This window comes from Trachinotus anak, unplaced genomic scaffold, assembly GCF_046630095.1.
Source record: "Trachinotus anak isolate AG129_WGS33_773 ecotype Australia unplaced genomic scaffold, CSIRO_AGI_Tana_v1 ptg000016l, whole genome shotgun sequence".
Lineage (NCBI taxonomy): Eukaryota > Metazoa > Chordata > Actinopteri > Carangiformes > Carangidae > Trachinotus > Trachinotus anak.
The window spans coordinates 1,430,739-1,445,765 of NW_027273867.1; the positions used below are offsets into that span (position 1 = coordinate 1,430,739).

General features: G+C 40.4%; 1 protein-coding gene across 1 annotated transcript in view; it reads left to right on the plus strand.

Moving 5' to 3' along the window:
* The window catches only part of thsd7aa (thrombospondin, type I, domain containing 7Aa), a 159,289-nt gene that overhangs the window by 62,026 nt on the left and 82,236 nt on the right, over positions 1–15,027 (plus strand). Inside the window, exons 2-3 of the mRNA XM_071499968.1 lie at positions 4,470–5,655; positions 13,146–13,394. Coding sequence (XP_071356069.1) covers positions 4,470–5,655; positions 13,146–13,394 — 1,435 coding nt within the window. The remainder of the gene's footprint in view (positions 1–4,469; positions 5,656–13,145; positions 13,395–15,027) is intronic.

The window sequence follows — 15,027 nt, forward strand, 5'->3', positions numbered from 1 at the left end:
TTAGCTGGTTTAGATCAGTATCTGCTGTGGATCAACCTATCTCACTCATAGATGATCTGTATCAGCAGCAAATAAGGGTGATTGTGGCATCCCTAGTAGTGCGTGTGATGACATGCGGCCAGTGTTGATATGTATGTGATGTCCTTGTTGTCCTGCAGAGTGTGAGGCATAAGAGTTGCAACCCTGCATTTCAGAGTGGTGATTAGGTAGCCGAGTGGATAAGGTCACAAATGTTTTGAGCAACGAGATCTGGGTTTGATTCCTGGTCAACTGGATTCCTTGCTTTTTTGTTTTTCTGTTCCGTTTTCTGTCTCTATTTACTGTCCTATCCGATAAAGACATAAAAAAAAAACTGCAATACTACTGATGTAGGAGAGTTTGTGGTCTGTGAGTTTTATTTTATTTATTTATTAAAAGTTTGAGAAACACTGTTCTCTTGGGGAAAAAAAAGATATATGTTTGTACTTGTCTCTCTTTGGTATGATAGTGGCATTACCGATGGGTCTTTGTAGTATAAGGATGGAGGCAGGGTGTGATCAGATGTGTGAAATCCCTCCTGGAGTTTTAGCCTTGTTGGCACAGTCACCTCCGTGGCTCTTGGCTTCTCTCAGTGGGTAATAGGTGATGTAGGCCAGCGTGAGTAAAATCACCCTCCTTTAGTTCATACACTCACCATTTGCCCAGAGATAACTGTGTCATTCAGAGGCAGGTTCATTATGGTAAACACCTACATGAAGCTTAGGCAATACTGCCTACCAGGGAAATAATCCTTTATGGCTATAAATACGCTGGCCTCTTTGGAGAGCTGGATATGGATTAAAACCCTAGCCCAGATGGCTCCTTAGCTTTGCAGCATATAGCCTTTTGTCTATATTATTTTTTTGTTATTTTTTATGTCTTTTATTTAGAGTTGCAGTGAGAGAGACAGGGAAGTAGGGGAGAAAGAGAAAGGGGATGACATGCAAGCAAAGGGCCGTGGGTTGGATTCGAACCCTTTGCCACCTACGTGAGCCACCTAGGCACCCCCACCATTCAAAACAAAATCAGTTTACCATTTTTTTCATCACTGACCTTTCTATCTTATCACTGACATTGCATGCTCTACATTAAATGAGCAGTGTCCTTCCTCATTTCCCAAAGAGGATAATGGCAGCCAGTCAGTGATAAATGCTCGACCAGTGACTACAGCTGTCTCTTGTGTCTGCGGCAGTTTCTTGCTGATTTGTATTGATCCAGATTCCCTCCTACAGTTGCATGCTAATTTACACTCTTGGTTCTTAGGCTGACATTTTTATTGCTGTATCTTAACTTTATTGAGTGAACTCATGTGACTCATGTTTTATACAGCCTCTGACATACTGTATTCCCTAGTGGTAGACTGTTAGAGCTCAGGGTTTTTTGTTCCATAGTTACTCACACTTGTAGTTTTATGCACAGTCTGTCAAATTACACCATATGACACAAATTTGCATTGCAGTTGCGGTTTTGATGAAATCGTGTTTGAAAGCTAACAGTGGTTTGGTTGAACCACCACTTGCAGTGGATTCATTCAAATGCCATGGAAGTTTGTATAGACAGCCATGTTCCCCAGATGATGGATCCTACTGACTTTGGTTTTCCCTTAGACTTCAGTGCCATCGTTAGGTTGACATTTTTGGCTTTGAGTGGAAAACCCTAACAGCTATTGGATAGATAGATATGGAATTTAGAATAGATATTGAAGGTCCCCAAAGAAAAAAATACTGGAAGTACACTCTGGTTTTGGCATCAGCATTCTGTTCTTGGGTCTTGTATGCTGCAGCTGCAGGTAAACCCTGGAGTCAGGTCACCAGGGCCCCATTGTTACTGATGGGAAGAAATGACCCACTTCTGCTCTGTGATTAAGATGCTATTGATCAGCAAGGTTTTCTCTTTCAAACAACAGCAAATACCAATTGTTTAATTTTAAATAATTTCTAGCTATTACTCAAGACTTCGCACAGCAATTATGACGAAATTTCACACAAATGGTTAATATTTTATATGACTTTGGATAAATAGGGATGTAATCTTAAACTAGTCTGAGTGGCGGAGACATACAACCATGAGGCGGTAATAATAGCTTTCTTTTGTATTTGCAGTCCTTATCATTGAGATCATTTTCTGAGATATCATGTAAAAATAACAAGGGGAAGAATGTAATCGTTTTTTCATGGATATTATCTTGATTTTCCTTTCTTTCTTTTTTTTTTTTTTTAAATTTCAGCATTTGCTTTATTCCATGGAAAAAGAACCTCAGCAAAACAAGCTTTGCTGTCTTGTAATCATAAAATAATTGTTTTGTGATTATAGAAAAGCAAAGCTTGTTATGTACTGTAGATAACACAACATATTTAATCTATCCATTTATTACTAGAGATGTTCCGACGCCACTTTCTCCTTACAGATACTGATTCTGATACCTGATATTGTGTATTGGCCAGTATCAAGTAACCATCCAATACTAATGCATTAAAAATGTATCAGCTGTATACTACTAACCTTTTATGGATTTGATATGATTGCTGTTGTTGTATGGCATGGTTCATTCTAAAACATGAACAAATACATGAATACTCTTTTTTTTTTTACAGTAGAAACAATTTATAGTGATCACTGTTATAGTAATCAACTGTTTATATGGATCAAAAAGCTTGAGGCAGAACCATTCCTACACAAATGCCGTTTAAATAATTTTCTAATAATAATCAAGTAGTCCACTTACAGTGCTCATTTGGGATCTTTTCACATGTGACAACATATGAAAAAAAAATTCAAAACTGTTGTAAGCTGTCGTATGCTGTCATATGCTGAGGCCCTCTGACTTACTTCTAAAACTGTCACTCATTGAATTGTAGTGATTTGCCAAGCAGAATTACATGACCAGATCCGCAAAGACCAGAAAAGCATGCTTCACTTAAAACAGTAACACTCTGTCAAAATGTAATACTAATAATTTATAGGTTATAAGTCCAGTTCTGGAAAGGACAGCATTTTGGTCTGAACCTGGACCACGGTCCACCTATTAGTGACCTTGGCCAATAGCTAACGTTACGCTAGTTACCACAAATCAATTCTTCTTTGCTACTCTGTAACAGTAGCTGCCAGTGGCTGCACAGCACAGCTTCCTGTGTAGGCTACTGTTGTAGAGTGGCAAAGAAGAATTGATTTGTCTGGGTATGAAAGTATGAAATGGTGTTGGCACATATACTCACATACTCATGATTCCTGATTCAGTATTTTAGGCAGAATCTGAAGCGTAGTATCAGAATTGGAACAACTCTACTTATTCCTTTATCTCCTTTAGCAATAATGGTAAAAGACTCCTGAAGACCCAGCTCTTCAGAGAGCACCTTCTCTCCTAGCACTACATAGCAAATCTACACTTAAAGAATCGTCACTAGCACTTATTGCTGCGCTAACACTTCTTATCGCACTTAACCTTGATTGTTCCCCTTTCTGTAAGTCGCTTTGGATAAAAGCGTCTGCTAAATGAATAAATGTAAATGTAATGTAAGAAGTAACCTTAAGACACACTGAGCAAGACAATGCAGGACAGTGGAAGGGAGAGAGAGAAGCCATGAGAAACTGAGCTAGCAGATCTGAACTGCATGTTTACAAGTAACAGAAACTGGAAATGAGACAATACACTTACTGCAGCAGGTCAGCACAGCAAGAGAAGGCCTGGTAAGAAGTTATGGGCTTCTGTCTACTGAATTGCTAGGGGGCTTTAATCTGAAATGGTTACAGGAATGGCCTTTTTGATGGAAAGCTAAAACTAAGAAAAACATTAATTTTCTAAATTAACTAGATTAGTACGACCATGGAAACCTTGCATTTACTACTTATGACCATTGAGAAGTTCTACTAGAGCAGCAAAGAATGATTCTGGTTTATTAGAATTTGTGTCTTACTATCATAGGCTACTGGTTATGATAACATTGTGTTCTCATTGGGGTGTGGCTACAGCAAAGTACACCAGCCGACAGACAAGTTAACACACCAAAGATTAATCCAGATTATTGCTATTGGGTGGCAAAAACGAAAGCACATCACAGAAGATTTGCATGACTCTGGTATTTAGTCTAGGTCAAAGTTGGCCCTTGAGGTTAATGTGAATCTGACTGATTTTTACAGTCGAGAGTTTGGGTAATACATTTAGCTTTCTTGTAAATAATAAACTGGGTGTTTGTTCAGACCTTGTTTAATCTTCTGTCTGTGTTTTTATTTTGCATCTTTAAACTTTGTGTTAAGATGTTAACTTGATGAATACATTGTTATTATTACCAGTACAAAAGTAAGACCAGTGTCTAATATACTGGAATTGCGAACTTCAAGAGAAGGGCACAAACAATAGTCTGTTATTTTCCTTAATCAAAATCGTGATTCTGTTTTTCTCAGCCTCACTTTGACTTTTCCCTGACCATTCTGTTGTCTTATTCTTTTTACAGGTCCATGGGGTCGGTGTATGGGCAGTGAGTGTGGTCCTGGAGGCAGCCAGAGCAGGGCCGTATGGTGCGCCCATTCTGAAGGCTGGACCACCCTGCACACTAACTGTGATCAGACGGAACGGCCAGACAACCAGCAGAGCTGCTTCAGAGTGTGCGACTGGCACAAAGATCTGTATGACTGGCAACTGGGTGCCTGGAACCAGTGCGTCCCAGTGTCGATGCGCAGTGCCGGGGTGCAGCGCCCTGCTGTATGCACCCGGGGAGAGGAGGGTATTCAGACTCGTGAGGTGGGCTGCGTCCAGAAAGTGAATGGTGAGCCCGCAGAGGACGCAATCTGTGAATACTTTGAACCTAAACCACGCCTAGAACAGGCCTGTCTTATCCCCTGTCCTCGGGACTGTGTGGTGTCTGAATTTAGCCTGTGGACTCCCTGTTCAAAAACCTGTGGGTTGGGCTTACAGAACCGGATCCGCTTCATCCTGGCTCCACCACTGTTTGGTGGAGCAGCCTGCCCAAACCTGACTGAATTTCAGACATGCCAGCCAGGGCCCTGTGAGGGAGAGGAGAGCCTCTACAGCCTCAGAGTGGGACCTTGGGGATCCTGCTCTGTCCCACTGTCAAGGCAAGCCAGACAAGCTACCAAACCACCCAGGGAAAGTGATAAACTGTCCAAAGAGGGTGACAAACAGTCCAGAGAGATCGAAAAATCATCTACAGGATCTGACAAGCAGTCCAGGGAGGGTATCAAACAGTCCGGTGAGGGTGATAAACAGTCAAAAGGAGCAGACAAACAGATCAGAGAAGGTGACAAACAATACAAAGAAGGAGACAGATGGTCTAAAGAGGGTAATAAACTGTCCAGAGATGGTGACAAACCATTCAGACCCAACAGGAAACTGAGTAGGGCAAACAGGAAATCAGACAGGCCATCCCGACAAGCAGACAGGCCCAAACAACAAAAAAAGGCTAAGAACAAGGAGAAAAGAGAGAAAATGAGAGAGAAAGTCAGAGAGAGGTTAAGGGAAAGAGGTAAGTCAAAGGATCCTCAGACGAAAGAACTTATCAAGAAGAAGAGGAATAGGAACCGTCAGAACCGCCCAGGAGGAAAGTTCTGGGACCTGCTGGTTGGCTACCAGACCAGAGAAGTGGCATGTGTCCACAAGAGTGGGAATGTTGAAGCTCTCAGGTAAGAATGACTGAAACAAGTTTCCTCATCTGTCACCTCACAGCTTCTGTCATATCCATGGTTCCATCTACAATGATGTGTTAGTATGAAGTTAACCTTTAATATTTTTAGTTTTTTTTGAAGAAGAAGAATTTTGACTTGTCTTCAGTTTGTTGAGAGGCTACTCTTAAGGCTATTTTTATGGGGCTGTCCGGTTGGTGCAGGGGTTTAAGGCATTGGCCATATAATTACAACATCCTCTGCTTAACTCCAGCTGGGGGTAAGCTGAGAAACCAGACAAAACTCTCACCCATACTCTGGCTGCCATGCACAGATATTGTTGAAAGAAAGTATTTTAGAAATATTGGACCTGAATGTTAAAAACATTCTTTGATTAAACTGCATGTTCCTATTGAATGCACGTATTCATTGGCACTCACTGGTTTCAGGTGTCAGAGCTCATAACACTCAGTTATTCTGTATGTGTTATGAAACCCTGTAAGCCTTTAATTGTATCTGTTTTCTGTCTCTGTACTGACTAAGATGGCGCCGTCCTAGCGGCAGCCTGTTGTAGTAGCTCCGGATATTTCTGTCGAACTAATTTCCCTTCGGGGATGAATAAAGTCATCTATCTATCTATCTATCTATCTATCTTGAGTCTAATATTTAGTTAAATATTTAATCTTACTTGAAGGCTCAAGGTTATTTAATGAACTGTGTCTGATTCTTTCATTGTCATAAAATGATACAGACTTGTTAGTTATATCCATAAATATCTTCTAATGCCACAGTGCAGGGCTTCAGTAATAATACCAAAGGTTGTGAAGAAAATTGTCAGTTTCAATTAGTGAGTGTTCCATATCATTCTGTCTGTTCCACTTCCTCACTACACATACAGCTTCTCAGTAACAATGGACACGCTCATCAAAGCTCTACTGTGAGATACAGCCAAAGATGCACGTTCTCTTATCCAGTGAGGTCAATGTCCATGAGGTGTCTGAGATCCATGTTCCTTGTAGGGGATGAATGGCCTCATTCTGTCGCTCTGCTGTTGCTCGGCTCTAATAGAGGCCACAGAGCAGTGTCCATTACTTTCTGTGAAAATCAAGGCTCTTGTGATATATTAGCCTCTAATACCTCGAATTCATAACTCATTCAAAACTTCAAGCAAATGGCACTTATATTATGGTGTTCGAGCAGAATATTATATTTGCATGATACCCACTAAAATTAATATCCACTTTGGAATATTTATCCAAAAGAGACACACATATACCTACTTTTAGCTGCACACTGAATGCAAAGATGGCTAAAATTTACAAAGGGGCTAACTTGATACTGACCATATTAATGTTGGCTGAAGCCCAGGATCAAATGTATTTAAGGTTAAACACATCAATTTTAATTTTATGCGGAGGCTAAAACTGCCAATTCATATTTTCATGTTTTTTTGCATTTTGTTGTTACACTATAATTAAAATTTCCATGCACATGTGGTTATTTGAATGCAAAAATGAAAAGAAGTATTTTGATGTATAATTTTGAAAGTCTCCAGTTTTTTGGATTATATGGAAGAAATATCAGACTTTGAAGGCTGAGGCTTTGTTGTGTCAACAGCATCTCTCAACACTGGTGGAGAACAAATCTAATTCTGAAAACTAAAACAGTATTAGATGATCAAATTGGTTGAATGCTTAAAATGACCCTTGTCCATCTTTACCTGACAAGAATGTCTTGTGAATTCTGACTTATGTCAATGGAAAGCAAGAGCAGAAGCAATGTGGTATTTTTATAGCATACTTATGTTAGCCATCCATTCATCCCACTCTTTAAGCAACTAGTGTAGCATTTTTTGCTTGTACAGTACATCGCGCAGGTTTATTGTGTGGTAATTTAATTTGCATCTAAAAACAGTATTGGTGTCACCTTAAAACTATATTTTGACACAGGGACAATTGTTAAGACAGGGCCTCAAGAACAGATAATGAAGCAGTGTCCTTGGTTGTGATTGACCAATGAGCCCCAGTCATGGCACACAGCACACTCTGCGCACCCTGAATAACAAGCACACAGAAAAGGGACGATTAAGACATAGACAGGGACAGTAAACACTTAATGGATTTTTTGTTGGTCCCTTGTCTTACTAATGTAGTGGAATTTCTTTTTGCTCTCCTGATTGCCAGTCCAACTATGACAGTTGGGTCAAGATGGTCCATGTGTCAGTTGTCAGTGTGCTTGTGAGAGAGAGAGAGAGAGAGAGAGAGAGAGCAGGGTACTCACTGAAATAGGATTTTACCCATTTGAAACAGTAAAAAAAATAAAAAATCAATATGTTGTGGTCAGTGTAAATATTGTGGTGGACCACCACTAATAAATTAGTGTATGGACGTCAAGTCAAGTCAAGTCAATTTTATTTATATAGTGAAAAATCATAACAGAAGTTATCTCAAGTAAGGCCGCAACAATTTGTCGACGTTGTCGACAAAAATCGATAATAGAAATAGTCGACAATGAATTCCATTGTCAACTATTGTCGCCAGACGTGTTTTTCCAACAGAGTGAGGCATCTCACTTAATTTCAATCTCTGCCGAGAGTCGCGGTAACGTACACAGAAATGGCGGCGTCCAACACATCAGCTACGCATACCAAAACTTCTAAAGTTTGGGAGCATTTTAGCCTGGATATGGCGAATAAAAAGATTCTCTTGTGTTTATTATCATTTTCCACATAATTAAAGCAACTTCATGCTAAATTTTAGAAAAAATTAATAATTATCCGATTAGTCGACTAATCGTTTCAATAGTCGGTGACTAGTCGACTATTAAAATAGTCGTTAGTTGCGGCCCTAATCTCAAGGAACTTTCCAAATAGAGGAGGTCTAGACCTTCTCTTTGTAGTGTTTTTTACAGAGACCTAGCAGTTCCCACTAGGAGCATGCACCTGGCGAAGGAAAACTTCCTTGCCACTGTTAATGGTCATAATAATAATACTGCTACTGATATAAGTATAGTATTAATGATAGCTAATAACAGCAAAAATTATTATTCTTAATTTGAATAATTTAGAAGCAGGTGTTGAGCAGGATCATAGAGGCAGTAAAACACTGATAAACTGACAAAGTGAAAACATGTTTTAAAACATTTTTGCAAATTGATTTAAAAATCAATCAAAGTCAGTCTCCTCCAATGCCATCTGGTGAACGGCAGCCGCTGAAAGGTCTTCATCAGGTGGGATGTCAATGCCACCGGCCTGTAGCTGTCCAGGTCCTTGGGGTGTGGAGTGTGTGCTGTGGCACTCTCCCCAGCTTCAGGCTCAAGTTGAAGACATGCTCAGCTATCCTGCACACTTGGTCTGCACAGGGCTGGATGAGCCTTAAGATGATCCCATAAGGACCTGCAGCCTTTCTTGCTTTAATCCTCCTGAGTTCGCTCCTCACCTGGTTTATTGAGAAGGACAGGCTGGAGCAGGGTGACTGTGTGCTGGAGGTTGTGGATAAGGGGGAAGGGTGACAGACAGGGTAGTGAGTTTATATGTTGCTGCTTTGCGCTGATGTGTGAAGTGGGGTTGAGGTGGGGGTGGGACAGTCCACAGGGGGCTCGGATGGTGGTGGCTGCAGCAGGGAGGACAGGACAGGGGGAGGGGCAGATGACTGATCAAATCTATTGAAAAAGCGATTCAGGTCACTCGCCCACTTCCTGTCCCCCACAGGTTTGACGGCCCATCCAGACTAAGCTGACATCGTTCAGCTGCAGCTGGTTCTCCATCCTCCTCCTTAGCTCCCTCTGCACATCCTTCAGTTGCTCCTTGTTTCCTGACCTGAAGGCTCTCTTTTTCTACTTGAGGAGGGCTTTGATGTCAGGAGCAATCCAGGGTTTATTGTTTGAAAAACAGCGTACAATCCTGCTGGGTACAGCATTTTCCACATAGAAGTTAATGTGATGCATTATGCAGTGTGTGAGACTGTCCTTCCTGTGGTCATCACAAATTACTCTCCACACAATTGAGTTAACAACTCATCGGACCATCTTTTCACTGTGCAAGTGACTGCTGGCTGCTTGTGCAGAAGAGGCTCATACACAGGGAGGTTGTGACCTAACCTTCCCAGGGGAGGGAGAGGTGATGAGTTGTATGTCTCCTTTGTGTTGGCAGACAGTAAGTGTTTTATTGTCTCTCGTGGAGCATGTAACATACTGGGTGAATATGGGTAGAGTGCAGTGGAGAGTCATGATTAAAATCGCCAAAGATGAGGAGGGGGGTATGAGGGTGCTGTGTTTGCAGCTTGCTTGTGACAGAGTGGAGGACATCGCAGTCCACATCTGCATTAGCACAGGGGGAATGAATGCTGCTATGGTGATAACATGTGAAAATACCCTCAGCAGATACAACCCTGTTTCCAAAAAAGTTGGGACACTGCGTAAAATGTAAATAAAAACAGAATGTGATGATGTGCAAATCATGTAAACACATATTTAACTGAAAATAGAAAAAAGACAACATATCAAATGTTGAAATGCTGAAATTTTATTGTTTTATGAAAAATATCTGCTCACTTTGAATTTGATGCAGCAACACATTTAAAAAAGTAGGGACAGGGTCATGTTTACCACTGTGTTCATCACCTCTTCTTTTAACAACAGTTTGGGAGCTGAGGAGATCAGCTGCTGGAGTTTTGAAAGTGAAATGTCCCATTCTTGCCTGATATATCTGTTTTGATGTATCTGTTTTTAATGCAGTGCTGCTGAGGACCTGAAGATCACGACCATCAGCCTTGTTCCTTTCTCTGGATTCTCTGAATCTTTTAATGATATTATGAACCGTAGAGGCTGAAATTCACAAATTCTTTGCAGTTTAACATTGAGGAACATTTTTCTTAAACTGTTGCACTATTTATCTACACAGTCTTTCACAGAGTGGTGAACCTCTCCCCATCTTCACTGCACAGAGCCTCTGCCTCTCTGGAGCCTCTTTTTATACCCAATCATCTACTGACCTGTTTCCAATTAACCTCATTAGTTGTGAGACATTCATTTTTGTTTATTTTTGCATTACACAACTTCTCCAGTCTTTTGTTGCCCCTGTCCCAACTTTTTTTTAAACATGTTGCTGCATCAAATTCAGATTGAGCAAATTTTTTTCATAAAACAATACAATTTCAGCATTTCAACAATTGATATGTTGTCTATGTTCTGTTTTCAATTAAATATGTGTTTACATGATTTGCACATCATCACATTCTGTTTTTATTTACATTTTACTCAGTGTCCCACCTTTTTTGGAAACGGGGTTGTAGGATGGCCTCATGCTAATAGCTAGCAGCTCAATGTCTTTACTGCAGAGTTGCTCCTTAATCGTGATTTGCCCAGGGTTACACCGTATACCCTTCAAAAATACTGCCAGCCCTCTTCCTTCCCTCATACTGTTCTCCTTTGTCCTGTCTGCCCGCAACAGCTTGAACCTATCCAGCGTCAGCGTGGTTAGCCATGTGCCTGTGAAAAGTATGACGCTACACTCCTGGTATTCCTTCTGAGGCCAGGTTAGCGCAGTTAGCTTATCCAGCTTATTGGCAAGACAATTTACATTACCCCTGATGATGGAGGAGAGAACCGGCTTGTACCCTCTTCTCCTAGCATGACGCTCTGTCCCAGCATGACGGGATAGTAGGACCTCTCTCTGGGAAACACTGCCGTATGATGGAGTAACATCAGCTGTTCCCTGGTGTAAACAATGGAGCCATGGCTGCATGATGGGTCTCTGGACATGGACATTAACAGTGTAAAAAAGAGTAGATCCCACTTTATGCAGTGATTAGCAGGTGTCTGAAAGTATAGAAGTGGGTTGGGTTTGCTGTCATTTTCCTGATAAGGACCGTTTCTTAAAGCTCCAGGATCAGTAACATGTTTGTTTTGTTCATGATTACACATTGTGTGATGTAATGACTATAGTATTAGGCTGGAATTTTCCCGTCTTCTTTTACATTAGATTTCAGTGCAGCTTTCTGTTTATTCTGGCTCAGTGTTTCTAGTTAAAACAGTAGAGTGCTTATGATGACAGCAGCAGTGGGAGGTGAATAGTTGGAGGAGAAATTGTACTGAAATCACATCACACTGTTACACATTTGGTGTTTGTAAAGTTTCATCATTTCTACATGCTGCTGCTCTTGCTTTACCATTGCAGGGTAACAGAGAAGGAACCCCAATGGGTGCAGGAGAATTCTGATAAAAAAAGACTAAAAAAAACTAAACAAAACAAACAAAGAGAGGGAGAAATAGAGAAAAAAAATTGTTCACAATCTGCAGAAAGCCTCCAGAAGTTCAGGGAAACTATGGAAAAATTGAACTGCTGAGACTAAAAGGGGAGAGAAGCAGCGTGTCATTATCCCAAATGGCCAATCAGCCTCTACAAAACACACAGGGAGAGAAAAACAAGCATCTTTTAACACCACAGTAATCCCATCATCAAAGAAAGCCATTGTGCAGTGAAACTGCTGCTGACAATATGGATAACAAATTGTTTGAGGTTGTAATAAACAACTTTCAAACCAAGTTTATCACAGTGGCTGACTGAGAGAAAACCTGTGGGATGTACAGCTGTATTTCACCAGCCTTGGTGTAATCCCTTCACTATAGTTGCTTTGGTTCTTAACCTACTCTAAGAATGTGCAGGGAGTTTTTTATAAGCAAAAAAAAATTTTGCTCTGTCTTCTCCTTTTTGTCTTTGTCCACTGCATGAATGGCTTCCTGTGGACATGGCTATGTCAGTATGATGCCTGTTTTCATTTTATGAATGCCATTTGTTTTTGTGTGATGCACACAAAGTGCCCAGATGGGTTTAGAGGACAGCAAAGCAGTACATTCACAGGTTTCAATTATATTCTTTTTTTATCCAAGTGCTAACTCACAGGTTCACTTATTTGTGCTCCTTTGTTCTCAGGGCATGTTTGCTGCCCTGCTGCAGCAGTCATCACATATGTAATTACCTAAACCTATTGCCAGAAATGGGCATTGATTTTTGGATGATTCTGCAAAACCCCACATTACATAAATGCTAACATTTCTCAAATTAATTCTTTGATAATATCCATGCAAGGCAACTATGGTATGTTTAAGGTTTGGTCAAAACTGAGGTTATAGCACTTAAACTAAGGTTAAGATGTTGAGATCAGGCAAATAAAAGTCAGTGAAAGATCCCCCTCATGTGAATACTAATTGCACATCTTTGACTGGCAGCTACAGTAATGTAAGCTGATGGAACATCAGTGGTCCATTTTGTAAGAAAAAGGGTCCTGTTTAAAACGTCTTCTATTGTTTGCTGTTTGTTTGTTATTGGTAATTGCTACTTTATACTATTAGTTATCTATTTATACAGCAAAATAGTTGACAAGTAATTGACAATTGATGTAAATCGATTAAAAGCATCACTTATAATCGATTGACAGAACTACAGTTGTAAAAACAACCAGTGTTAAAAGTTTCATCGTGTCTGATGGTGTCTTTGTTTTTATGTTCTACAGCCTGTGCTCTCAGGAGACCTTGCCCGTTACCTTCCAGGCCTGCGTCATGCCCAAAGATTGTGATGTGACTGAATGGTCTGAATGGTCAGCTTGCTCCAAGGAGTGCTCTGACCCCAATGGGCCCAAGGGTGAGCGCACTCGCACCAGAAAGGTTAGCCAATTCCCAATTGGTGGAGGAGGAGATTGCCCAGAACTAGAAGAGAAGGAGCCTTGCAGCCCCCAGGGTGAAGGAGTGCCACCCTGCATTGCGTAAGTACAGGACAAGGATAGAATTAGTAATGCAACTAATGAACAAGTGATGCTAGTTTTCTAAACATTGAGTTGAGTAAATGTACCATTTTCTGCATTTAATACTCTTGCAAAGTGGATGACAAATGTTGCCAGTGTGTTTGGTGATGTTGACCAGTAGCGGCACAGAGAGCTCTTCCACATACAACTGTAAACATGGCAAAGCGAGAGAGGAATGATGATGTAGTGGCTACTCATACTGCTAGATAGAACTGTGAAACAAAAGAAAGGTTTTTCAAGCTATGGCAGCAACACCACCAACTAAACCAAATTAAACTAACAAGACTTGATGCTAGAAAAGCCTGAAGGAAATGATCAACCTTCCCATTAACTGAAGAAAATATTTAGAGGGCAGCATCACTTATTTTCAACATTTCCTTTTTTGGCAAATGAATGGCATGAAACTTCCCTCTTTCTTCTTTATATTTGATAATTTCTATGCTTTTAGCATAGAGATCCATTGGATGCCATCTGCATGGAAAAACTGAATCTGCTTTGACAACACATTCACAAGTTGTCACATATGGATGTTTGGTCAGGGCCAAGTGTCACTTTTTAACACATTGAGTACCCCTTTGGCATCGCTTTTTAACAGGCAGAAGCAGGACATTTTTGGTATGAATAAAGCACTACATTTATTTCCAATCAATGTGAAATTCAGTGCACATGCATGATCATAACAAAAACAAATGGAGTGGGAGACCGTGATTGAGGTTGCTAATGCGGTGGGGTCCTGACATGCCTTGCACCAAAATGGGGTACCCCCGTGCTGTCTGCCAATTACCTTTTAAGTTCCTTCTAAGTCAGGTTCATTAGGTCTGAAAATTGGATGAAATAGGAAGATCATGGTAAAGTTGGTAAATTAAGCTCTAGATGTTTGTATGATCCTGTAATGATGGGTTATAAAGAAAGACAAAACTCTGACGCTGACGCTACTTCCAGGCCAGCTGCTTTTACTCGTCACTGTGACTCTTTTTGATGTTCCTTGGGTTAACTGCTAATACTGCTAAGGTTAAATGAGTATCTCTGCAAACACTTGCTATTAGAATTTAAACCCTCAAAGATTTTGATAAACTCAAGCAATGATTAGTTTGTGAGCATTAAAAAACTACAACTTTTCCAGTACTGCAGTGAGCATATTATACCAATATAAAACATATTTTGTCTCCCATTCTTTCTTATCCTTCAAATATTTGTAAGTTTCTGGGATCATCTTTAATAAATTATGCCATGTTTCAACTAGGGCTGTCACTTTTAAAAAAACAGGTTAAATCAAATAAGGACTAGCACATATTTCATTACAATTAATGTGGATTCAAGCTACAAAGCTTAATCCTAAACTCTTTTTTAGTGCTTTCACTACTTCACTCGAGTGACAAGCTAAAGTTTCTGTTAGGTCAGTGCATTTTACAAAGTCAGCAAATGGTCTTACCTGTTTCCACCAGTTGCCATTTATGATGTCAAATCCAAATTTGTATATTTGTATATTTGTTCTGTACCAGTTGCTAGTTTTCTCCATTTTGTATTTGTAAGCACAACAAAATAGCCAGTTAACTGACAGAGCAACAGGGCATGTGCTGGGTCAGACAGACCA